The sequence below is a fragment of the Bos grunniens genome, chromosome 12, assembly GCF_055505025.1.
Source record: "Bos grunniens cultivar Pamir isolate PY7600 chromosome 12, Bosgru_T2T1.0, whole genome shotgun sequence".
NCBI classification, from domain to species: Eukaryota; Metazoa; Chordata; class Mammalia; order Artiodactyla; family Bovidae; genus Bos; species Bos grunniens.
This window is the reverse complement of record NC_141176.1, coordinates 54,687,301-54,715,271: the sequence shown is the minus strand read 5'-3', so window position 1 is coordinate 54,715,271 and position 27,971 is coordinate 54,687,301. Positions and strand designations below refer to the sequence as shown.

The window sequence follows — 27,971 nt, the reverse complement described above, 5'->3', positions numbered from 1 at the left end:
TAAAGGTTGCTTTTGTTTCTTGAATGGTCTAACTATAGAAATACCTTTTGTATTCGACTCTGTTGAGAGTAATCAGTATTTAAAAGTGTCACCTTTTTTCTTTTCTTTTTTTTTTTGGGTAAATTCCTAAATGCATTTTAACCTAAAGTTTCAGGAAGAGTCTTTGGTGGATGATTCATTACTTCAAGATGATGATGAAGAAGAAGAGGACAATGAATCTCGTTCTTGGAGAAGATGATTTGACTGATCATTGATCTGCATATGATAGAACTCTACCTGTGTTTCATTAGTATTATCTAATGTACTTTTACATATTTGTAAAAACAATTTTTGGTAAAATGTAATGAAGATGGATTTCACAAATAGACAAAAGAGAAGAAAACTACCTTCTGAATCCTGTATTTTGAAAGATTGATGTTTGCGTTTTATTTCAGTAAACAATTGGTAAAGACATCACACTAGAAACATATGCAATGTTTTTATTACATACTCACTGAACATTACAGAATTATTTGGGTTCTTTGTAATTTAATGAATAGGTCTGAAGACTTAATGACCAATACTTGTTATAACTTAGAGAATTTTGTTTTACTCCAAATAAGGAATGAATTTGCATTTAAAATCTTAATGAATGTTTTCAAAAAATGAATAGATAACATAGTACTCTAACTAAAGTCTCCAAGTTATGTATTCATAATATTACATAGTAGTATGCTTAGGCTTTACTATGTATTAGCCTTTTGTTGGACTTGTGTATGTATTTTACCATATGGGTTTTAATGATAACGGTGTATGACTGCTTTGCATTTGAGTCCTTATGCATTCAGATGTTAAAAAATAAAGTGGAATGGTCTCTTGAAAAGAAAAGAAAAGAAAAAAGCAATGACAAAAAAAAAAAGACAATGTTCCTTGATTTAAAAAAAGAAAAAAGAAAAAAAAAGAAAGAAAAGAAAAAGAATTAAATAGACCATTCCAGATGGTGATCTACCCTTCTCCCCAGTTATCACAAAAGGAGCTATAATCACTAACTTATTCTTAATAATGGTTACTGGTACCTTTACAATAATGTACAATCCACTGTTTAAAATTTATACCACTTCAGTTTGGTTTGATCCTATAAACTTTCAACAGATGTCTTAAAATTTAAAAGCAGGCTGATTAGTTTGGAACCAGACTTCAAGTAGAGATAACATTTGGTGAATAAGAAAACATCACATTACATTTTGGATGTATGAAAGAAAACTTGACCATTTGAAGATGTATGAATAAAGAAATGTACTATAGATACTACTTTAGGAAAGCACTGTTTGGTAAGTGTTCCAGTCTGATATTTTAAGTGTGCATTTCCTATACTTCTATAAAAAAAATCTTTGACATTTGCAACAATATTGTGATTTTTAAGTGGACTTCTCTCATGTTCTCTGACAACATGATCATTGAAAGTTGATATAGCAGTTTCTAGGAAATAAAGGCGTTCTTTGTAGAATGGAGGGTGGGAGACTACATATTTATCTTTTAAAATTTATCCTTTTGGTTGCAAGTATTTCTACCCCTTCTGAGATTACAGTGATTATATTGAAAATCACACACAAAAAAACTTTCTTCCCATGCTGGGGTCCTCACAGTCACAAACTGTAATTTCACCACCATAGTCTTTTGCCAGTGGAGTAGCTCATGGATGCTGTTCCTCTTTTTCTTTTCTTCCTCCACTTAAAGTTGTATATATACTCCCAACGGTAGTTCTGTTTCATAGGAACGTTTTGGCTTGCAGTTGATGCACATGTTTATATTTAAAATTTCACTGTCAGATGTCTTTTGTCACAATAGTGACTTTACTCAGAACTTCTTTACTATACTTAGAGCTGTGATATATTTTTATGTATAGTCTCTTGTATGTTGACTATGTGCTATTCTGATTCATTAGGTAAGTTTGTTTTCTTTTCTTTTTAGTAGTCGTGAAAGATGCCAAATTGGCAGAGGCTCACGTTTCTTCTCTTTACACCAAACAGGTATTATAAAGAAAGAAAATCTTTCAAAGGCCAGTTAAATCTCCATACTGATTTTTGGCTTTATAATTTGATTAGCAAATTTTAGTGTGCTGTTGTGTAATTATTGTAAAATTCCCTTATAATGTAACTGAAATTATATATTGTTTATTTAAATTCATAAATAGCTAATCACTTTCCCTATTCTTAAATTCTGTCATAACCTAAAATTAAAATGTTTTACACCGTGTTGCTTTGAATGAATCAGAACGCAAGTATGTTTTGATTGGGTCCTAAAGTATGGGGATTAAATATTAGCAACATTTATCAGGTTCATAATTATATTTTTATTATCATTAATATTTTAATTGTAAATATTATTTAGTATTAAATTGCTATTGGATTTTTTAAATTAATGAGTATGTTTATAAAAAAAATACTAGTACTCTACATGTACTTTCATGTGTTCTCATTTAAAACTTAAGATATCCATTTTACAGGTAAGGAAACTTAGGCTAATAGAGATGGAATGACTTGCCCAAAGTGATAGCTAGTAAATAGAAGGACTAGATTTGAATACAGGCACTCTGATTTCAGTGCCAGCTTTTTTAAAAACTATGTTGCTACCTCCTTCGTAATTATTGATCGGGCATGAGATTGTGTTTGCAGTAAATGTAGTAGATGTTACACAAAATTACTAGTCTTTGGTCATTAGCCAGTTCATACCTTAACCATCCCTTTTAATACAGCACTTTGTTCATATCTCTGTTATAGTACTTATGTTGTAATATAGTTTATCTGGTTTATATGTCTGTCTTCCCCACTAGATTACAAGCTCCTCTAAGAAGGGGACCATGTCTTATTCATCTTTATCTCTAGTGATTATCATAAAACCTGGCTCATAGTGGACATTCAGTTGTTTGTGGGATGAATTAATGAATGAATGCATATTTAAATCTCCAATAATGGAGTGACAATTACCTCCCTTGTTAATTCTTATCAATTTTCCAGAAATCTTTCTTGAAGGTCTTCTCAATCAATTGGGATCATCTTAGTAAACAGTTGATTCTGTTAAGTATTGTACCAGTGGGGTTTGTTACAAATAGTGATGGAGGAGTATACACATAGTCTTAGCGGAATTTCCATAGCAATTAGTAAGCTATTAACATTTTGGAATATTAAATGTCTATTTCAGGAGTAAGATAGCCTTTTGGTTTCTATCATTGTGTAAGAACAGAAATGTCAAGAGCCACTAATCTAGTCCATCCCATTAATTTTTTATATTCAAAGATGAGCAAGTATAGAGTACTGGACAAGTGTTAAGAGATTTAGCTTTTGTTCCCAAGCTCTGTAACTAATTCTCTGGCCTTAGAAAAGTCTCTTAACTTATCCAGGGTTGTTTTCTTGTCTGTAAAATGAAAAGGGTTGGACTAGATGATCTCTTCGGAGAAGGCAATGGCACCCCACTCCAGTACTCTTGCCTGGAAAATCCCATGGACGTAGGAGCCTGGTGGGCTGCAGTCCATGGGGTCGCTAAGAGTTGGACACAACTGAGCGACTTCACTTTCACTTTTCACTTTCAGGCATTGGAGAAGGAAATGGCAACCCACTCCGGTGTTCTTGCCTGGAGAATCCCAGGGACGGGGGAGCTTGGTGGGCTGCCGTCTATGGGGTCGCACAGAGTCAGACATGACTGCTGCAACTTAGCAGCAGCAGCAGATGATCTCTTAAGGTTCCTTTCACATCTTTAGTTTCCCTGGTAGTATATTAGTGTTTGATCTAAAACAGTTTAACATATCTATACCAGTTCTCCCTACCTGTTGTTGCTGTTACTGTTTCTATCATCAGTAGAAGCAACTTAGATTTGGTTATGATAAGTCATACAGTGTGTCTTGGTACAGTTTTGTATACTGTTCCAGATGTTTGCTTTTGCTACACAAATTACATTTAACCTAAAAAGTATAGATTAACTTCTGTATTCGCACTTTTTCTTCGTACTTACAACTTCCTTTCAGTTCTAAACTCAGAGTTTAGAACTCTTTTTTATTATAGTATTTACCTAAAACTTGAAATACATTTTTTAATTCTGCAGTTTTCCTTAGAAGTTCTTTGCTATAGTATAGATCTGGGCTGAAGTGGGAATGAAGAAGGAATTGAGATGTAGACAGCTACTTTTTTCAGGAAAAAATGGAAGGAAATTATATATCATTTGTTAAAAGATTGATTAGGATTACCTCAAGGGATGGTGGAGTTGTCATTTTACATATTTCATTCAGTATCTTATGTCTCTACATAGCAGTGTTGTTTTAAATGTTATTGGATAATTGTAACATTTAAAAATTAATTTTGGTAGTTAACCAGTATTCAGCATTTAATGAAATCGTGTTGCATGAATGGGATAGTATTCCATAGCTCTTGTTTTATTTTGTGATATGATCAAATGTATCAAACGATAGTTTACTATTAAGATAAGACTTCACTGTTTTAGCTGACTACCTGTGAAAAGTATGGTTTAATTGGAGGAAATTTCTTCTTACTAGAACTGTTTTATGGGGACTGTATTTTCAGTCTTACTTGGAACAATACTCACTGGTTCTAAAGGTTATAAAAAGAAAGCAAACATTTGCTCATCTAGTATGTTGAAATATCAATGGCTATTTTAGAGTATCATACAAACTATCAATTTATATTTTCTTCCTTTTTTCCTTACCTGTAGTGTAAACTAATTATAGAAAAATAGTTTTAGTCCTAGAATTTATGTAAACATTTGTAAGATTTTTTTTTTCTTCCCTTACAAAAAAAATCTTAGCATTTTAAAACAAAAATGTCCTGTGTAAAAGTTTTGGCTTGTTAGCTTAGTTCAGTAAGCTTGTTAGCTTATTTTTGGTCCTTTACAGTGCTATTCCCATTCTTCTGAAACCCTATATGATTAAAAGTAGAAATTTAATCTAGGGATAAATCATGAACATACAATATTTGTAAGGCAGAAAGAAAAAATTTCCTTTTCCCATATTTTCAGAAACTATCTAATTAACTTTTGAACGGGCTAGTTGCTCTAAGGTATGTATACAGCATACAGGCTTTTAGAGAAGAATAGATTTTTTTGCTCTCTGATTATTGTATACCTATCAGATGACAGCAGATTATCTGACAGATAATCTGACAGATCTGATATCCAGAATAGCTATCTAAAAGACCCGAGAAAGAAAGAAACCTTGGTGAATTTGATTGACATGCATTAGTAATTTCTAATGAAAACGTTATACTTATTCAGTAGAGAAATTCCTAATTTGGTTCTTGCATTTTATCAGTATTATGTACTTATTAGATTAGTATAATTGAAGCATTTTTTACTTTTTTGTACCAATTTATGTTTCTTTTCTAACCCTTCCCTCCCTGTTACTTTATTTCATCCATCCTCTTATCTCATCATCCAAGTTAGTCTTCTTTTGTATACCAAACACTGTCTCATTTTGATATGTTCCTTTTTATTTACTTTTGTTGTTTATCATTATGCTTAGTATAGTATTTTATGTCATACAGTGTGATTGAAGAATGAAATGGTTATCCCATGGAGTTTAAGGAAATTACATATATAGCTCACGATTATTTTGTAGTCCTTGGGAAACTTAAGACAATTGTTCTTGCTTTTATTTTTTTATCAATATCTTGAAATTTGTTAATGATTTCTTAAAATTGTTACTTTTCCAACCCACACTGATAAAAATTTACTATATGGTCCATGATGACATTTCCTAATGAAAAATTTGGATCATAACCGTGTTGCCGAGCTGTTATCTGTGCAGCTTCATGTTTCAGTGAAGCGTGTTGCAGAGAGGTTTTGTTAAAATCATTTTAAACCATGGTTGATCTTTGTAAAATTTGTCTGCAACTTTCTTTTTGATTCTTTTCTCAGATGTAATGTTTTAAAAAAGTTAAGGTCATTGTATGGTATGATTCAAGTTTTAGATTTATTTACTGTTTTCAAAGTTTTTTTTAATAGTCTTCTCTTTTTCCAGCAGAGGGAGATCATCATTGCCTGAATTTAGCTTTGTGACTACAACAGCAAGACCTGTTCCTGTCTGGAGACGACTGTTACAATAATATGACACTATCACTTTATGTTTGCCCTTTATCAGTTTGAATAGATGTTTACATGTACCATAATTAGCATTTTTATTTTTCCAGTTCAATTTTAGGGTACATCTGAGTCCAGAAGTAAATCTGAGTGTGTGCTTTGTCTGATCTTATACTTAAATGTTTTCTCCCCTTTATAGCTGTTTGTTTTTAAACACTCTAAGAAGGAAAAACAAATCCTCTTGGTTTTCCTAACATGAGATGAGTTTTCAGGCTCAGCCAAGTTGAAATTGTATCTAGGAAATCTATAAAGCCATGATACTATGTTCATCAGCATGAACAATCTAGAATGATGAAAATGATTAAAAAGTTAAACCGTGGTTTGGCTTTACTTTTTCTGGGCTTTAGGATACATTTCTGGAGTTAGGGTGGTTACTTCCAATAATTTTGAACAAATGGTTAAAATATTTTTTTCACATGGTAATAACTTGCCTGTTTCTTCTAAATATATTTATTGAAGTCTACGCCAAGGCCACTTACCCAAATAATTTTTAAAAAATTCTTAACTCTTCAAAATCAACAAGGAGAATAATTTGCTTTTCAAGTAATATGGGATGATCTGTGAATTATAAATACTGAGAAATATCTAATGAACGTCTAATTTACACAGTGTTTCCTTGTTTTCTTCACTTGCAACGAAGACATCAAAGACAATCTTAAAAGCAAGGGGAAATAGTGTGTGTCTAACACTGTTAAAGACTGTAGATTTCTTGCCTTAAGAGGTGTATGTCTGTGTTCTTTATTTATAAGCAATATGGTGTAGAATTATTTATAAAGAGTGAAGTTAAATTTTATTCTAAATTTTCACCCAAAATACCCTCTTTATAATGGGCACCGTAGTTTTCAGAACATTAATTTCTTAGTATTCCTTCTTGGATTCTCATTAACATTTTAGAAGTTAACACTTGATCACAAGTTTTCATTAAAAGAGTCCAAATTATATTTGATTCTCTTCACCCTTGTTTTTCTTTTGTTTTTAGTTCCATTCAGCCATGCTCACATTTTCACCTTTTTGTGCAAAGTTAACTGTTTTGCAAGCACTTTTTCTTGAGTATGCATTGCATTTGTCACCAGGAAAAAAGAATGAATATGTCAGACATAATGTAAATTATCTATTTTGATTCATATTAATTGAAAACAGCATGGTTAATGTAGGCTTGGTTTAAAGAACAGTAAGTATTTTGGAAATTTTTCTTATGTATGACCTTGTAGCCTACAAGGCATTTTAAAATTAGACTTTTGTATTAGTTCACATTGTAAACTAACGTGTGGCCACTGGGAGTTTGCAGATATTTTCCCAGATTAGTTCAGTATTTTTTCTTTGTAAGGAAAGCTTCTCTCTCTGTGTAATAGTTAGAATAGCTCTAACGTGCTGGGCTGAAAACCCAAAGATAATTCTCTGAAGAGACCGTACTTGGCTGTTATCAGCTTTGGGTTGGTTAATAGCTGTGGATCACATACCACTACTCTCTCTTATTTTGTCATCTTCCTTTTTTTTCACCCCCTTGTTTTTAAATTAAAAACAAAATAAAGCAAAATGAAATTGAACATGCCATTGGGAATCAGAAGTTGAGATGATTTAATTCTCGTTAAAATCATTGCACTTTTTGAAAAATTGCTTTGAGATCTGGTAGGTCAGGTACATATTTTAATAATTTCCCATATGTTTATTAATTAAAGATGAGGATTTTCATTATTTCATTTTCCTGAAGAGGATTCTCATGGAGCTATATGTAGATAACTGTACAGAATCACTTTTGTGTAATTGAATGAAGCAGTTTACCTCTGCACGATTGCATTATGAAAGCCTTTTATATATCTTTATATTTTTCAATATACTTAGATTTTACACTATTAGCTGCCCTAGTCATGCTATATGTGTGTTTTTTTTTTCAAATAGAGTTTATAAATATTTGTGCTCAAAGTACAGATCAATTGAATATTTTTGGTCTTGTTTACAAGAGAAATAATAACTTTAAAGCGATGCAGCCCCTCAAGTGTCTTAGGAAAAAGTCATTGGTGCTACAAAACCTTTCAATATCATTTTTCAACCTGTTATCCAGACTTTGCTGAGCTTAAATCTATGATTGCTTATAACTTAATCTAATCTAGCAGCATAATTATAAAAGTGGTCTGTGATGAGCCAGGTAAAGAGCCCAGCCAATTAGAAACACCCTGTAATTTAAAGAGAATGATGCAGAATGACATACTAATTGGTGTCCAACTTCCCAGAAAGAAAACATTTTCTTCAATTTGTCAGCAGCTCTTTTGATAAGAGGAATGGTTAATATGACTAGACTAAAAAAAAAAAAAAAGATACATTGAGCATGGCTCAGTTTTCCCAATTGCAAATGGAAAACTTTTCTAATCCTAAAAAATGGTGTAATCCTCTTCTGCATTCAATTCCCATCTGTCTTTTACTCATCAGGAGGCAGGGTAATTCTTAAATATTTATAGAACATTTGATGAGTTGTAAAGAGATGTATTATTTACATTGTACAAGTTTTGTGTTGATGTGCAGATTTTCTGCATCTGCAAGACTTCATTCCAGCATCTTAGTGAATGTTCTTAGGATACAGTTTTTAAGTATCAGCAAAGCATTCATAGATGTTTACTTTTGATTCTCAGAATCCTGAACCTGTTTTGGGTGTAATATTACTTCAGAACATGTCTGGCACAAGATTTCCTTTAATAGTGGTTTAGTTGAACTCAATTTCTGTGGATTGTTGAACCTAAAAGCACCAAAGGAATTCTTTCTTGTCTGGAGACTGGATTATTCCAATTTTTAATACCTGTGCCCATAAGTATCCCATTTCATGAATGTGTGTTGGCATGGGGGGAAAATTCCCTGCTCTTTGAGTGGAGCGAAAGTAATTGGTTAAGCTGTAGCAGCTTTTTTGTTTATTTTTAAAGTGATAAAACTTGAAAATGGTAAAACTTGAACTAGAAAACTACTCTTGTATGCCTAGAATGTTTATAGTATTATGTGTTTATGTGGGGTTGTCAACATTTTTATTATTTATAGTTGAATTATGTTGTTTTGTTTGTTAATACCCATAATGTTTATTATTTTTATATTTTGAAAATTTTTTAAATAAAATAGTCTTACTAAAAGCAGTTGTTAACTTTTTAAAATTGTCCTGCATTTTGCATCAATTATATTAACATAGAGTAGAAAGGAGAATTTGCAGCTCTCAGGCATTGCACAGTTGAAAATTCTGAAAATATTTATATGAAGAAATGGCTCTGTATTGCCTCTTCCTCTCTTCACAGCCATTCTCACTTAAAATTGTTTTAAATCACCTTTGGTACCAAAGTGTTCTTGACTCCTTTTGTCACACATATACAAAAATCTTCCGTATCCCTTTTCTCCCTAGTTCCTGCCTATTTATTGCTGGAAATGTTCTCTTTATTTCATTTGGGGACTAAAAAGTTTCTCCTTATCATGAGTGATTGTATAACGATACTCTAATATCAGAGAAGGACTACCATAGATTCTGAAGTGAAATTAGAGACATGAAGCATTTCTGTCAACCTCGAAGGCCAATGAAAGTTTTCAGAACGTCCCTCCATAATTTTCAGTTTTCATCTGAATGTTTATTCTCCTGATCTAATTTGATCTGCTTTTCCAGCATTCAACATGTTCATTTCATGCTTTTATTGAGTGAACAGTATTGTGATATTTTTTGTTTTTTTTTTTTTAATTGCAGATATTCCTTCTGTTATCTATAACATGGGTTAAATAAGTTTGGTAGTTGCCTATCTTCCACTGTTTCTACAGGAAAATACATTATCATTTCAAAGTGCATAAGTTGATAAAAATCCAATTAGAGATCTGGTTATGAAATAGAAGTCTCTGGCTTGAAGTAGAGGATTTTGGTTAATACATGACGACAGTAAAATTATTAAAAATTATATAATATGTGGAATATTTGCAGAATAATCATGTTAGCCTTCACTTAACCTGGGAAATACTTCTGTATAGAGTATGAGTGGATTTGGTCTTTTTTAATCCTGTAAAAAATCACATATGACATACTGTCGAAAAGCTAGACATTCAAAATAAAAAGACAAAGAGGTAGGATGATAGAAAGCCTGTCATTTACAAATGATCCCCAGACATTTTAAAATGGGATTATATAATGCATATTGCTGTGTCTTTCGGTGTATGGTAATAGGTTAATATACCATTTTTAAAGCCCCTCCATTTGTAGATGACTCACAGTGTATTGTCTCCTCATTTGGGGCACTTAGGACTTTTCCAGCTTTTATTTTATTGTAAATAATGCCATATCCTTAAACATCTTAGATTATTTCTTCAAGATATTTTCTCAGAACTGCTGCATCAAAGTACATTATTTTTTAAATGATATACTTTAATTTGATCTTTTATAGGCAGATAGGTATGAACACCTATTTTCATAATTTAGCTTTGGAAAAGACCATTCAGTTTTCTTTGTAAATGTGTTAGAACTTACTGAAATTGTTCTAAACATAGCAAATTAATGCTTGTTATAGTGGTTAAGCTCTTTTTATTTTCTATAGTATGTTGTGGCAGGATTTTATATTCCCTACCGTAGCAGTTTGTTTCCCCCTTGAGAAGTACAGATTTGTATACTTTTGTCACAACATTTTATAAACTTTCAAGAACTTACACAGTCTCATAACTAGTCTTATTGGACAGTAGGGCAGATAACCTTTGTCTTTATTAAATAAGTTAAAATAAATGACAGAATAAGGACTGGAATTTCCACTTCTTAATACCATAGCCACTATAAGAATACTCAAAGAGGTATCAAATAATTTACAGTAAAAACAAACTCCCCTTATTTTTTATCTCAGCTCTGCAAACTGCTTCCAGAAAAATTTGTCTTCCCCATGAAGTTCATGAACATTCGTGATTGAAGTACATAAAGAGAAGTAAACTGTGAAAAAAATTACGTAGAAATGAGAAAATGATGAGTTCCATATATTTCCTTATATAAAAGTCCATTTTTAGAAGAGTCATTTTATTCAAAATAATAAAATTCCTTGCAAAATATTGCTTGAATATTTTCCTGAGCTATCCATGGTCATGTTTTATCTAATATTTTTTCTAATATATAATATGACAGTTCCAGTATTCAAGGGTTTTACAGTGTTATAGCAGAGTTTTCTTAAATTGATCATTAATTTACTTTTTATATATCTCAAATGTGTATTATTGAAGTACTATGCAAGAACTTGTATTCAGTGCTGTGAGAATCATTCTGATAATCTGAAATATAATATGCCCTGTATTTGTGTTGAAGATTTTGAATTTAGGTCATGGAGTTAATGAAAAGACCAATTTTATATTTCTGACTTCAAAGAGGGTACAGTACAAATTACAAAAAAGTAAACCTTAAGAGTCTCACATTTTGACCTTCTTTTTCCTAATGTTAAAATGCTATTTGTCCTTAATATCTCATTTAAATCAGAATTTTCAGGGACACTACCATAATCTATTTTTTTTTAAGTAACATCTGTGACTTAAAACTTAATAGATACCCTTTATTTTTTTTTAAATTAAAGTCTGTGTTGGAGAAATACTTAGAAATTATAACTGAAAGTTTGGAGTTAGAAACAAATTTGTACTAAATTTAATGCAGTATTTTGCTTGTTTAGGGTTTTGGTTTTTGGTGATAAATAACTAGTAGATGATGTGCCAGCTTTACATTTTTTTTTCTTATCAAGTTAATATTCAGAATTAACAAATTAATGATTAAAAACGAGATCTCTGGCATTTAACAATTGTCATGTCTGCCTAAGGTAAGAATTTAAGTAAAAACCAAATAGGTATCTTGACAAAAACACTGAATACTGAACCAGTTACTAGTCATGACAGTCCTCATGCATGTCATATTTAGAATAGTATGAAAACTGCATATATTAAAAACAATTGTAACCAACAATTCAGTCAACCTAAAAGAAGTAGGTCTTTTAAATTTTGTTTTGTCAAGGTCTCCAGTGGAAAGGACTTCCCTGGTGGCTCAGACGGTGAAGAGTCTGCCTGCAATGCAGGAGACCTGGATTCGATCCCTGGGTTGGGAAGATCCCCTGGAGAAGGAAATAGCAACCCACTTCAGTATTCTTGCCTGGGAAATCCCATGGACAGAGGAGCCTGATGGGCTATGGTCCATGAGGTCGAAAAGAGTCGGGCATGACTTAGCGATTAAACCACAAGCAGTGAGAAAAGGAGAGAATTCCCAGAGTGGGAGTGCTCACAAAAGAACAGATCCATCTAAGGTGCCAAGGATGGGAAGAGAAGGATAGGCTATAGATTTAGTCCTGCATTTGTGGAAGTTCTGACCTGGAAGCAAGTAGTACATTTTCATTTTTCTCAACTGATAAGCTTTATGTAGCACCAAAAGACAAGGAAATTCCATGGAAAAGCATGTCTCCAGAGCACATCTATTCAGGGTCCTACTTGCGTTTCTCGTGGGAGAGCAAGATGGGGATTATGATAGCAATTTGAGCTAGTTCTTATGTCCCTCCTCACAAAGAACTCTGATCTGACAAGAGAGCATAAGCCATACCATTTACGCCTACTGTCCGGATTTGATGTCCCAGATTTTTTTTTTTTTTCCTATTTTTATTGTGCTGTGTACGTAACCTACCTGTAGTAGTTCTTCCTCAGTTGGACCTGGAAATGTTCCAAATGTGAACAATTACGTATGTTCCAAATGTGAACAAGTATGGTGTACTGCATACAGTAGATAGAAAAATCATTTGTATTTCTAAATACTACCTTGGAATACAAGGAGGCTGGAATTAAAAATACAGTGCCAATTCTAGTAAATGAAAAAGTCACATACTTAGGTGTAAATCTAACAAAGTGTGTGCAGGACTTGTCTGCTGAAAACTACAAAATGCTGATAAAAAGTATCAAAGGAGACCTAAGGAAATGGAGAGACAGTCCTATGTCAGAAAGCCCAAAAGTAAATATGTCAGTTCTCCCAGAACTGGTAAACAAATTTAACACTGATAACACAGGTTTAACATAATTTTGTGTGTGTGTGGACACAAGATCGTACTAAAATTTATACGGAAAGGCAAGAGATCTAGAATAAAACAATTTTTTAAGAGACTAATAAAGTGGAAGAAATCCAATTTTAAGAGTAATTTTATAGCTAAAGTTATCGAGACTGTTCTTTTTTAAAACTTTTTATTTTGTATTGGGATATAGCTGATAACTATGTTGTGATAGTTTGAGGTGAATGGCAAAGGGATTCAGCTATACATACACGTGTATCAATTCTCCCCCAAAGCTCCCTGACTATCTCTTCTCATCCTTCTGGACAATCATAAGCTTGATCTCGAAGTCTCTTGAGTCTGTGTTTTGTACGTAAATTCACTTGTATTATTTCTTTTTAGGTTCCACATAGAAGGGATGTCGTACAATATTTCTTCTCTAAACTGGGCTCTTTATGGGAGAGATAGACACAGATCACTGGAATAGCATAGAGGTCACAGGTGCACATGAGTATGTCCAACTGATTTTTAACAAAGTGCCAAGACAATTGAAGAAATACAGCCTTTTCAACAAATGGTCCTAGGACAATTGAACATCCGTTGGCAAAACCAAAATGAACCCTGAGTTAAATCTTACACCTTACTCAACTCAAAATGGATCATTGACTTAAATATGTGACTATAATAAGAAAAAAAAATCCAGGAAATCTTTGGAACCTAAAGCTAGGCAAGAAAAGTTCTTAAGACAATACCAAAAGCTTAATCCATAAAAACATGATAGATTGGACATCATCAAAATTTAAAACTTTTGCTCTGTGAAAGAATCTGTTAAAAGGACAAAAAGATAAGCTACAAAGTAGAAGACGACTTGCAAACCATGTTTCTAGTATATGTCGGAATTGGTATATAGATTATATAAATAACAAAGCTCAAGAATGAGAAACAATCCAAGTAGAACATAGGCGAAAAACGGAGCTGTTTCATCAGAAATGACATTCAGATGGCAAATAAGCTCATGAGAAGATATTTAACATCTTTGGCCATTAGGGAAGTGGAAATTAAAATCAGTGTGACATCACTACATACCTATCAGAATGGCCAAAGTAAAAACCGACGTCAAGGATGCAGAGAAACTAGATCACATCGCTGGTGGGAGTTGAATAGCCACTCTGGATAACTGTGGTTTCTTAAAAAGCTAAACATAACAACTGTCACACAAACCAGCAGTTGTACTCTTGAACATTCAACTTACTTTCACACATGTACACAAATATCAGAGAAGCTTTATTCATAACAGTAAAAAATGAAATAATCCATATTATTCAATGGGTGAATGGTTACTGATACATCCATTTCAGGGAAATACTACTCAACAGTAAGAAGAAAACTATCGATTCATGCCACTTCTGGATCAATCTCCAGAGACTACGCTGAATGAAATTAGCTAGCCCCAAAGGCTATTGAATGATTCTATTTACATAACATTCTTGAAATGACAGAGTTTGAGATGGGGAATACCAGTAGTTGCCAGTGATTTTGGAGGTGGGAGGGAAGTGATTGTGAAAGGACAACATTAGGGATCCTTACGATGATGGAAATGTTCTCTATTTTGTCTGTCAATATGAGTATACTGGTTGTGATAACCAGTACAATTTTTGAAAGATTTACCATTGGATTAGGGGGAATTTGGTAAAGGGTAATGGGATCTTTCACCATTATTTCTTACAACTGTATGTGAATTTTAATTTTCACAAAGGCAGAGTAGCATCTAGTCCCAGTTTAGAGTGCAATCTAAGGAAATGTCTTGGATGTGTGCTCTCCCTAAAGAATGAGGTCTTGAGAGCAAGTATCTGAGGTATGTAAAAGGAATAAATGGAGTTTGCGCACTTGAAAACTTTTGAAATTAGTGCAGACTTATTTCTCCCACTGGTTAAACCACAACCAGTGCCAGTAGATGAAGTAGTCCTATGTGTATGTTGACTCTTAATTCTTCCCATCAGCATTGCTGCCTGAAAGGACTTCAGACTGAGAAATGGCACCACCTATGAGAAGCTGGGAGACGAGAAAAAAAGCCGACTCTTAATGTACTCTTCCTGACCTTTAATAGTTCAGGAGGGTTGAAATCATTCAAAGGGGAAGGAAACAGAACAAAAGCAAAGTTATAAATGAAATGCTCCGAAGGAACAGAGCTTTGTAAAAGTATAAAGTGAATGGATCTAACTTAGGAAAGGCTTCCCATAAAAAGTGATCTTTCATTTGAGATCTGAGAGCTGAGCAGGAGTTACTCTGGGGGAGCATAGTCTTGGAGGGAGTGAACAGTGTTGTACAAACTTAATTATCGAGGGACCAAATGTGGATTTGAAGAATGAGAGAAACCCAGTGTGGCTACAACACAGAGATACACAATGTCGAGAATTGTTTACTACAGAAATCTAATCTGTGGGTGACCAGGAAATTCCTAGGGATCAAGTATATAGAGTGAGGAACTCTACATTTAATCCAGATAATGTGGGTAGATTCTGCAAAGGAAAATTAGAAGGGGCAATGACAGAAGTAGAAAGAAAACCAGGAATGGGATTTATAGAGGCCAAACTATAAAAAAAAAAAAAAAAAAAATCCCACTTTAGGAGTAAGGAAATGATTAACAGTTTCAAATGTTGCAAGATGAAATGTGAAAACGTCCACTCGATCTTAGGATACAGATGTCATTGATAACCCTGGAATATGTTTTTGTCTATTTGTTTTGCTTTTCTGCTTTTTAATGATGAATAGAAGAGAATGGGAACCCACTGATTTTTAATGATGGATAGAGAGAAGGGAACGGCAACCCATGCAAGGGATCTTCTTGCATGGAGATCCCATGGACAGAAGAGCATGGTGGGCTACAGTGCATGGGGTCGCAAGAGCTAGACACAACTGAGCAATTAACACACACAGACAAGATGGGCTGTGCTGAGAGAAATGAGGGTAAGGCTCTGGAGACACAGTATAAACAGGTTTTTTGAGAAGATTTTTAAGGGTAGAAGAGAAATGTTAGAAGTCTGCAAGGCAGATGGGATAAAGGGAGGCCAGAGACTTAATCACATTTGAATCTCTGCAGAAAGGAGTCCCAGTGAAAAGGTGATAATGCTAGTTTATCGGGCACGAAAGATGGGAGGAGAAAAGATCCAAAGTGCAATTAGAAGGACCATCCTTAGGTTGTAAGAGACAAACCCTCACTGTAACTAGAGGAAAGAAGAGAAAGAAAAATTTATTGTGATTTTAGCTTTGGTAATGGAATTAACAGTTCCCATCAAATGACTTCACTTTTCTTTTCAAGTAGGAATACCACTCGCTACATAGCCCCCACCTGTGAAACTTCTAACTAGCATCCCCCCTTTACCATCTTTCCCAATTCTAACTCAGAATTTCCCAAACAGCTCATCTTGCCTTCTTCCTTACTAGATTCAGTCTGGACTCTTCACCACAGCTGCTGCCACTGTGGTGATGGTGGTTTCGTCACTTTAGTCATGTCGGACTCTTTGCCACCCCATGGACTATAGCTTGCCAGGCTCCTTTGTCCATGGGATTCTCCAGGCAAGAACACTTGAAGTGGGTTGCCATTTCCTTCTCCAGGGGATCCTCCCAACTCAGGAATTAAACCCAGTCGCCTGCATTGCAGGCAGATTCTTTACCAACTCAGCTACGAGGGAAGCCCCACTATGTGGCCTCTGTTGAAACGCTGCTTTACTGGTAACCCGCACAGTGACCCTCTCCCCTTTCCAGGATGCCAAAGCTGCCCTGTGGCATGAGAAAGTCAGTGACCCGTCTCCAACTCTGTCAGCTTTGTTCCTGTGATCCAGTGCACGGCATCTGCTCAGAGCTTGCTTGTTTGTTTTTAATACATCTATTTCCTGCCATACACCTCTCCAGACCATGGGTAAACAAACATCTTGCCATCCCATAATCCATTTTTAGCTCTTCTCTTTTTCTTGATATTTAAGGGAAAAATAGTTTCCATAAATATCAAGTAATGGAAATAAGTTCTCTGAGGAGTGGCAAAAAGAAGTAATTATTAATAGACTGACGTACTCCTTTTCCTATTTGGAACCAGTCTGTTCCATGTCCAGTTCTAACTGTTGCTTCCTGACCTGCATACAGGTTTCTCAGAGGCAGGTCAGGTGGTCTGGTACTGCCATCTCTTTCAGAATTTTCCACCGTTTATTATGATACACACAGTCAAAGGCTTTGGCATAGTCAATAAAGCAGAAATAGATGTTGTTCTGGAACTCTTTTGCTTTTTCCACGGAACAACAGACTGGTTCCAAATTGGTAAAGGAGTACGTCAAGGCTGTATATTGTCACCCTGCTTATTTAACTTATATTCAGAGTACATCATGAGAAACACTGGGCTGGATGAAGCACAAGCTGAAATCAAGATTGCCAGGAGAAATATCAATAACCTCAGATATGCAGATGACACTACCTTTATGGCAGAAAGTGAAGAGGAACTAAAAAGCCTCTTGTTGAAAGTGAAAGAGGAGAGTGAAAAAGTTGGCCTAAAGCTCAACATTCAGAAAACTAACATCATGGCATCCGGTCCCATCACTTCATGGCAAATAGATGGGGAAACAGTGTCAGACTTTACTTTTTTGGGCTCCAAAATCCTTCGGATGGTGATTTTTAGCCATGAAAAGACGCTTACTCCTTGGAAGGAAAGTTATGACCAACCTAGATAGCATATTCAAAAGCAGAGACATTAGTTTGCCAAGGTCTGTCTAGTCAAGGCTATGGTTTTTCCAGTGGTCATGTATGGATGTGAGAATTGGACTGTGAAGAAGGCTGAGAGCTGAAGAATTGATGCTTTTGAACTGTGGTGAAGAAGACTCTTGAGAGTCCCTTGGACTGCAAGGAGATCCAACCAGTCCATCCTAAAGGAGATCAGTCCTGGGTGTTCATTGGAAGGACTGATGCTGAAGCTGAAACTCCAATACTTTGGCCACCTCATGTGAAGAGTTGACTCATTGGAAAAGACTCTGATGCTGGGAGGGATTTGGGGGCAGGAGGAGAAGGGGATGACAGAGGATGAGATGGCTGGATGGCATCACTGACTCGATGGACATGAGTTTGGGTGAACTCTGGGAGTTGGTGATGGACAGGGAGGCCTGGTGTGCTGTGGTTCATGGGGTCACAAAGAGTTGGACACGACTGAGCAACTGAACTGAAAGGGCTTTATGGAAAATAGAAGCTAGGATAGAAGGAGTCTGAAAAGAAACAAGGTTTGGAGCATGGTAAAAGCTTTGAACTTCACCCTGTGGTGTTGGAGGGGAGGGCACTGAAAGGTTTTAAAGTTTGTAAGAAAGAAGGTGATGGAATGAAAGAAAGACAGAAGTGAGGGTCAGTCAGTTCAGTCGCTCAGTCGTGTCCGACTCTTTGCGACCCCATGAATTGCAGCAAGCCAGGCCTTTCTGTCCATCACCAACTCTTGGAGTTTACCCAAACTCATGTCCATCGAGTCGGTGATGACATCCAGCCATCTCATCCTCTGTCGTCCCCTTCTCCTCCTACCCCCAATCCCTCCCAGCATCAGAGTCTTTTCCAGTGAGTCAACTCTTCGCATGAGGTGGCCAAAGTACTGGAGTTTCAGCTTCAGCATCAGTCCTTCCAATGAACACCCAGGACTGATCTCCTTTAGGATGGACTGGTTGGATCTCCTTGCAGTCCAAAGGACTCTCAAGAGTCTTCAACACCACAGTTCAAAAGCATCAATTCTTTGGTGCTCAGCCTTCTTCACAGTCCAACTCTCACATCCATACATGACCACTGGAAAAACCATAGCCTTGACTAGATGGACCCTTGTTGGCAAAGTAATGTCTCTGCTTTTTAATATGCTATCTAGATTGGTCATAACTTTCCTTCCAAGGAGTAAGCGTCTTTTAATTTCATGGCTGCAGTCACCATCTACAGTGATTTTGGAGCCCCAAAAAATAAAGTCAGCCACTGTTTCCACTGTTCCCCCATCTATTTGCCATGTAGTGATGGGACCAGATGCCATGATGTTAGTTTTCTGAATGTTGAGCTTTAAGCCAACTTTTTCACTCTCCTCTTTCACTTTGATCAAGAGGCTTTTTAGTTTCTCTTCACTTTCTGCCATAAGGGTGGTGTCATCTGCTTATCTGAGGTTATTGATATTTCTCCCTGCAAGTAGAGTGTTAAATGATTACATTTACAGTTTTAAAAGATGACTTTTGCAAGGGTAAGGAGAGTGAAGGGTGGACATTGAGCATAATGAAGGCAGAGAAAACCCAGGTTTCTGGGGTGAGCAATAAAGTTGGATGGTTGTGAGAAGGGGCTTGTGGGATTGGGAGCAGGTTTGTAGAACAGGAAAAGAAGTTGAACTCATTTCTGAATGTTGAGCTTCAGGGCCTGTGGCATATTGAAATGGAAGTGAACTGTGGGCAGATGTCTCAGGAGAGAAGTCTGGGATGCAGAGACAGGTCTGGGAACCATCTACATGAAGGAGATTCTCCAGAGAGGACATGTAGCATGCAGAGGGAAGAGTAAGGATGGTGAACTCCACTATTTGCAAGGACTGGAGGAGGAGGTGACCTTGAAGTAGATGAAAGTTTGCTAGAAGAAAAGACCAAACTGAAGTGATGTCACAAAACCCAAAGGAAGAGAGAACTTCACGAATGAGAGTCTGATCAAATAAGAAGTCAAGTAAGGTCAAGCTATATTTGACAATTCATAAATCTATACATAGTTTAATGGAAAGAAAAGACATACTGCTATGGAATGAAGAGTAACTGAGATGTTAGGTGGAGACTAACATCTGAACCTGGTCTCCTGCATTGCAGGCAGGTTCTTTACCAACTGAGCCATGAGGGAAGCCTCTCTACTAGGTGGCCTCTGAATGGAGGAAAGTGGAAGGCAAAATTCAGTGTTGTAGCTTGCTGGGTAAAGGAAAGGTGGTGGTGGTTTTTCTTTTAAGAATAGTAGACACATGAGCATATTTTATAGACTGAAGGAAAAGAGTAATGGGAAGGAGGAGATTAAGAATGTAAGGGAGTTTGTTTGTAATTGATAAGACATTTCAGGGTCCATCGTAGGAAGGGATGACAGAGGAGCTGTGAGAGCAGTGAGTATTCTAGTGTATGCTGGAGTGTGGTTGTCAAGCCAAATGGAACGTGGCAGACAGAAATGTAAGAAACTAACCAAATTCTGTATTTTAAATCCATTTTGATAGTGCTTTTGGTCATGACTGAGGCAGGTGTCAAGTGCTGGGCGATGCTGATTGTCATTCACAATCAATCCCCACAATCTTAACACAACCGGAGTCTTAAATAATTGTCCATTACAAAATGTAAGTACCTTGCTCATAGTAAGCATCCAAAATATTTGTAAAATAAATGGATTAAGCTGCTCTGGGTTTTTCTGGGAAAAGAGAGAAGGGAAATTTTGAATAATAAAGGTGGAAAAAGGGATATTGGTGAGAAGAAGAATCCCAGCGAAGAAAGATAAAATAACAAAACCTGACACCAGCCTTAAAAACACACCCTATGTAAGAAAAACGTGTGTTTGTCTATGCTTGCTAGGAATAAAAGACACAAAATTTGTTTTTTGTTTTTTCTGTCTCTGAACTATGTGTCTCTTTCAAGCTGTGTCTTGATACCTGGAGTAATGCAAACCTTCACAGGGCAAGAGCTGGTACTTTTGGCCCCTGCTACTGCTTCTGAGAAACCAGTAGCATAAGGTAAGCAGAGAGAGCACCTGGCTTTAGTATTCCTATGTGACATCAAGCAAATGATTCAGAGTATAGCTCTCAGTCTCCTCATATATAAAGCAAGGCTGAAAAAACACCTTTCTCACTGAACAACTGAGAAAATGTGATGAAGCTGTGTAAGTCAAGGATTTATTTGGGACATGGTAATGACTCAATGGATTAATAATTATTTATCAAGTCCCGGGGGATAGAAAACAGCACCTCTGAGCTCCGTGTCTTGGGGAAAAGAAGGCTCAGAGAGTTGTAATGAAAATGGATGTGGGATAGTTCCACCAGCCACCCCCAGTGTCTCATCTGGGAAGATGAGTTGGATTTACCCTCTGATCTGGTCTAGTGTAGATGTGGGGAATCCTGTGGAAAGTCTCAGTATTTCCCCTTCTTTACTCCAGCTGCTACTAAATACTCTGGAGCCCTAATTTAAAGTGCCATGGAGCCTATGGAACTCTGAGAGCTGTGCTTTTTGTCTCGCAGAGAACTTGAGCTGCTTCCAGCACTCCCTATGAGCTCTGCATCTTGTGGGGAAACTGGCTTAAGAAGTATATATGTTCAGGAATTCCAAAATTGTTTGAGGTTGAGAGATGCTGCACTATACCTCTTTTCCATAGTGTATTAGCTTTATCTTTGTTTCTTCTCCATTCTGCTTTGTATTCTATACCAGGGACCCCCAACCTCCTGATTAGCTGAGGTGGAGCTGATATAATAATAATAGAAATAAAGTGCATAGTAAATGTAATGGGCTTGAATTATCCTGAAGCCATCCTCCCCACTTTGGTCTGTGGAAAAAATGTCTTCCATGAAAGCATTGAATGGTGCCAATAAAGTTTGGGGACCATTATTCTATACTATAGAATCTATAGTGTAATTTCGGAGAGTGGATTCTAATTGGCTAAGTGCATACTGTTGTCCAATATTAATCAGCTATTACCAAAGACAGATAGAGCAGGAGAGAGAGAGAGATGGGGGTGGTGGTGTAATGAAATATCCCAAACTCATCCCTTATTTTCCTGCATGTCCACAGGTTGATGGTGCATCAGCTACAACTGGGGTCAACTGGGAAGCTTTGTTCCAGGTTATGCTTTGGCTTCAGATCTGTTCCACTGGGGCCTTAGCTGAAGGAGGAGGAGCTTCTTGGGAATTCTCTTCTCATGGCAGATAACCAAACAAGTCGTGTGTCTTGAGACCTCAGACTGGCAAGTTTCCATGTCCACCTGTATTTCTTCAGCTCAAACAAGTCATATTGCCCAGCCACCAACATGGCAGAAAATATCTGCTGCTTACTCTAATAAAGCAATGTCCCAAAGGAAAGGGCATGGATGTGTGGAATTATAGAACAGGAAGTTGTGAGGAATTGCTAACACTGAATCAACCTCTGTACCAGACAACTATAATCTACGTATGCGTCTCATCCTCGGCTATTCTTACACAAAAACCTGCTGAGCAGAGCAGCTCTCAGTGAAAAATGAGTCAGTGGGCACAAATCATCATGACTCACACATCTAGTGTGTGAATGCCAGAAGAGGTGTAAATAGCATGATGAAATAAAATAGAGAATGGACAGAACTCCATTGTTCAGAATATTTTACTATGAATTCGTTTCAAGTCTATTTGGAGGTACATTGGATGAGTTATGTCAGCTTCAAAAGGAAGGAAGTTATGAACTCCCAAATTGTTGAGTCTTAACACAAATAACTATAGGCAGCCCTTGCTTTAGACCATTACAATGTGCACAAATTTCAGTGACAGCACTTTACTTAAATAACACCAGTCCTCAAATACCATGATTCAAATCAGTTACCACAGTATATTTGGAGAAGGAGATGGCAACCCACTCCAGTAATTCTTGCCTGGAGAATTCCTTGGACAGAGGAGCCTTGCAGATTACAGTCTATGGGGTTGCAAAGAGTCAGACATGACTCAGCGACTAACACATACCACAGTATATTAACTGTGATTAACTGTATCAAGTACAAATATCACCACTAGCTCTTCCCTCCACACATTGTCATGTAAGAGATGTGTATCATGATCAGTGAATAATCACGTTGTCTCCTTCAGAGTCTGGCAGTGGCAGTTCACTGCTCATCTTTTATTCAGTTCATGCACATATAGCAAAGCATGTAGTTGTGTTACTGTAGTAGTGGTCCCAGAGGGGACCCAAGGCATCTGGCACCAGCCTGCACGCTCCATCCAGACAGACACCAGCTGTAACGGTCCTGCTCAGCCATTGGCTGAGCACCCTGGTAGGCCCCTCCCCCCAAGCAAGTGAGCAACTGTCAACCAGTGACCGTTAACAGCCCAGCTTTGCCACTGGTTGGTTCTATTGAAAGTCCCTCCATTTCTCTCTATTGTATATAAAAGGACCCTGAATTCTAAGGGAAGATTTTTTGAGAGGCTAGTCTTTTCGTCTCAATTTGCTGCTGCTGCTAAGTCACTTCAGTCGTGTCCGACTCTGTGCGACCCCATAGACAGCAGCCCACCAGGCTTCCCCGTCCCTGGGATTCTCCAAGCAAGAACTTTGGAGTGGGTTGCCATTTCCTTCTCCAATGCGTGAAAGTGAAATCGCTCAGTCGTGTCCGACTCTTAGCAACCCCATGGACTGCAGCCTACCAGGCTCCTCCGTCCATGGGATTTTTCAGGCCAAGAGTACTGGAGTGAGGTGCCATTGCCTTCTCCGTCTCAATTTGCTAGCCTTCCCATTAAAGTCATTATTCCTTGCTCCAACAACCCCTGTCCTGATTTATTGGCCTGTCCTGCATGTCCTGTGGCGAACAGGAACTTGGGCTCGGTAACATTACCTTTTTATCTCCCAGTGATAGACTCATGTAACAGTTTACGAAAATGGATAATGAAGTGTAGTTACCAGTTTTACCAGTCTACCAGTTTTGAAGTGGTAGAGAGGGCGTTGCTCTCTGAAGAGTAAAGAAAAGAAGGGAACAGTTAACTCTCTTGGAAGAGGGACTGACTGGACTGATCTGAGGGAATCATGCACAGCTGATTCTGAAACTGATAAAAGATGCTGGAAGGATACACATGAGAGCTGTAAGTGAGAGCTTCTTTTTAAAATATTCGTTTATTTTTAATTGACCGATGATTGCTTTACAATATTGGTTTGATTTCTGCCATACATCGACATGAATCAACCATAGGTATACATTTGTCCCCTCCTTCTTGAACCTCCCTCCCACCCTTACCCTTTCCCACCCCTCTAGGTTGTTACAGAGCCCCGATTTGAGTTCCCTGAGTCAAACAGCAAATTTCCATTGGCTATCTGTTTTACATATGGTATTGTAGGTGCTGTCATACTGTGAGAGCTTCTTTTTCTCCTTTCTTTCTCAGGGGTCTCCCAACAGCGTCTCCCACTGGCAGTTAGTCTGGGAAATGTAGTTCGCAGACACCCAGTGTTACAAAGCCAAATATAGAGGTTTCTGCGTGGGTCTGAGAGGCAGTAGGTAAGTAACAGCAACAGCTGCCATCAGGGATTGTTGGAAAAATAAGATTGCTAATGCTTTGGCTTGATATCCTAGGTCTTTGAAGAGGCATGTCCACAGGGCCACTGTCATAAATTTTCTGTACTTCTAAGTCACGCATTGAAATAAATGGACACATGTTGCCCAAATATCTGCCAGAGGTCAGTTACAGCTACTTTTGATTGGTCCACAAAAATCAGACAGTTTTCACCGAGGCTGTCATTGTTATTTGGTAATAGTTTATATCATTTCTTATCCTCAGATGGCTAACCTTTGTGTGATTCCACATCCAGGAACTTTGTTCGCCTTCTTTTATCTATTCTCAGGCTAAGGGGTTGCTTTTTCTTTACTCCCTTTCTCATTTCCCTCTCTATTTCTAGTAATGAGGTATCCTGGGTGTTGATTCTTTGAGAGGATTTTTCAGTATGCTACTCAAAGGAAAAGAGGCTACGGAATCTGAGATTTTAATTTATTTCAACTTTCTTTGTTTCTTTCTTATACCTCTCTCAACCCACTGGGAAGAAACAAACCTACCCCTTTGGAAAATGTTGGGTTTTATGCTCTGGAAAAGAAAACAGAGTCTTGAACATACTTAATATATTTCCTGTTTTCTTTTACATACATTCATTTACAAGGAAGTATTTGTGTGTAATAAAGATAGATAATCACAGCATTTGAGCATCTTAAAAATACTGTTAAGAAAGTTCTAGAATCCTACTTGATGTCCCCATGTACTGGTGCCATGACACCAGAATGGAAGAGGATAATGAAAATGTTCATGAATGAACTACAGATGACAAGTCTTGCTTATATTATAATTTCCATAGCTATTTTTTTCAAATACATCTTTGATATGCTAAGAAGCTATAAGAAGGCTACCAGAGGGGTTACTTCTCTCTCTACTCTGCTTCCTCTAGTGCCTGGATCTTGCTCTTGGCCATGTGAGCAGGAGCCCACCACCCCAGCCAGATGTTTTATCAATGGTGCTGTATAGAAGGAGAAGTTTTGAGACCACTGTAAAAATAAGACTGAAAACCAGAAGCAGGAGGCTTACGTCCAAACCCTGACTCCAGGGAACTCCTGACTCCAGGGAACATTAATTGACAGGAGCTCATCAAACGTCTCCATACCTACACTGAAACCAAGCACCACACAAGGGCCAACAAGTTCCAGAACAAGACATACCATGCAAATTCTCCAGCAACACAGGAACACAGCCCTGAGCTGCCCAAAGTTACTACAAAACCATAGACATCTCATAACTCATTACTGGACACTTCATTGCACTCCAGAGAGAAAAAATCCAGCTCCACCTACCAGAACACCGACACAAGCTTCCCTAACCAAGAAACCTTGACAAGCCACCTATACAAACCCACACACAGTGAGGAAATGCCACAATAAAGAGAACTCCACTAACTGCCAGAATACAGAAAGGACACCCCAAATGCAGCAATATAAACAAGATGAAGAGACAGAGGAATACCCAGCAGGTAAAGGAACAGGATAAATGCCCACCAAACCAAACAAAAGGGGAAGAGATAGGGAATCTACCTGATAAAGAATTCTGAATAATGATAGTGAAAATGATCCAAAATCTTGAAATCAAAATGGAATCACAGATAAATAGCCTGGAGACAAGGATTGAGAAGATGCAAGAAAGGTTTAACAAGAACCTAGAAGAAATAAAAAAGTCAATATATAATGAATAATGCAATAAATGAGATCAAAAACACTCAGGCGGCAACAAATAGTAGAATAATAGAGGCAGAAGATAGGATTAGTGAATTAGAAGATAGAAAGGTAGAAATAAATGAATCAGAGAGGAGAAAAGAAAAATGAATTAAAAGAAATGAGGACAATCTCAGAGACCTCCAGGACAATATTAAACGCTACAACATTCGAATCAAAGGGGTCCCAGAAGAAGACAAAAAGAAAGACCATGAGAAAATACTTGAGGAGATAATAGTTGAAAGCTTCCCTAAAATGGGGAAGGAAATAATCACCCAAGTCCAAGAAACCCAGAGAGTCCCAAACAGGATAAACCCAAGGCGAAACACCCCAAGACACATATTAATCAAATTAACAAAGATCAAACACAAAGAACAAATATTAAAAGCAGCAAGGGAAAAACAACAAATATCACACAAGGGAATTCCCATAAGGATAACAGCTGATCTTTCAATAGAAACTCTTAAAGCCAGGAGGGAATGGCAAGACATACTTAAAGTGATGAATGAAAATAACCTACAGCCCAGATTATTGTACCCAGCAAGGATCTCATTCAAATATGAAGGAGAAATCAAAAGCTTTACAGACAAACAAAAGCTGAGAGAATTCAGCACCACCAAACCAGCTCTCCAACAAATACTAAAGGAGATTCTCTAGACAGGAAACACAAAAAGGGTGTCTAAACTCGAACCCAAAACAATAAAGTAAATGGCAACGGGATCATACTTATCAATAATTATCATAAACGTAAATGGGTTGAATGCCCCAACCAAAAGACAAAGACTGGCTGAATGGATACAAAAACAAGACTCCTATATATGTTGTCTACAAGAGACCCACCTCAAAACAGGGGACACATACAGACTGAAAGTGCAGGGCTGGAAAAAGATTTTCCATGCAAATAGAGACCAAAAGAAAGCAGGAGTTGCTGCTGCTACTGCTGCTGCTGCTAAGTCGCTTCAGTCGTGTCCGACTCTGTGCGACCCCATAGACAGCAGCCCACCAGGCTTCCCCATCCCTGGGATTTTCCAGGCAAGAGTACTGGAGTGGGTTGCCATTAGCAATACTCATATCAGATAAAATAGACTTTAAAACAAAGGCTGTGAAAAGAGACAAAGAAGGTCACTACATAATGATCAAAGGATCAATCCAAGAAGAAGATATAACAATTATAAATATATATGCACCCAACATAGGAGCACCGCAATATGTAAGACAAATGCTAACAAGTATGAAAGGGGAAATTAACAATAACACAATAATAGTGGGAGACTTTAATACCCCACTCACACCTATGGATAGATCAACTAAACAGAAAATTAACAAGGAAACACAAACTTTAAACAATACAATAGACCAGTTAGACCTAATTGATATCTATAGGACATTTCACCCCAAAACAATGAATTTCACCTTTTTCTCAAGCTCACACGGAACCTTCTCCAGGATAGATCACATCCTGGGCCATAAATCTAGCCTTGGTAAATTCAAAAAAATAGAAATCATTCCAAGCATCTTTTCTGACCACAATGCAGTAAGATTAGATCTCAATTACAGTAGAAAAACTATTAAAAATTCCAACATATGGAGGCTGAACAACACGCTGCTGAATAACCAACAAATCACAGAAGAAATCAAAATTTGCATAGAAACAAATGAAAATGAAAACACAACCCCAAACCTGTGGGACACTGTAAAAGCAGTCCTAAGGGGAAAGTTCATAGCAATAAAGGCATACCTCAAGAAACAAGAAAAAAGTCAAATAAATAACCTAACTCTACACCTAAAGCAACTAGAAAAGGAAGAAATGAAGAACCCCAGGGTTAGTAGAAGGAAAGAAATCTTAAAAATTAGGGCAGAAATAAATGCAAAAGAAACAAAAGAGACCATAGCAAA

General features: G+C 36.9%; 1 protein-coding gene across 49 annotated transcripts in view; it reads left to right on the top strand.

Annotated features, from left to right (window-relative positions):
• Positions 1-9,236, top strand: part of RBM26 (RNA binding motif protein 26) — a 99,041-nt gene extending 89,805 nt beyond the window's left edge. For 18 of the 49 annotated variants that reach the window (XM_086330147.1, XM_086330127.1, XM_086330107.1 and 15 more), the window contains 2 exons: positions 149-2,009; positions 6,005-9,236. In XM_086330147.1, the coding sequence (XP_086186273.1) occupies positions 149-238 (90 nt within the window). In that variant the 3' untranslated portion in view covers positions 239-2,009; positions 6,005-9,236. The remainder of the gene's footprint in view (positions 1-148; positions 2,010-6,004) is intronic. The other 31 variants (XM_086330142.1, XM_086330126.1, XM_086330140.1 and 28 more) reach the window with 6 other exon arrangements.
• Positions 9,237-27,971: the final 18,735 nt, after the last annotated feature.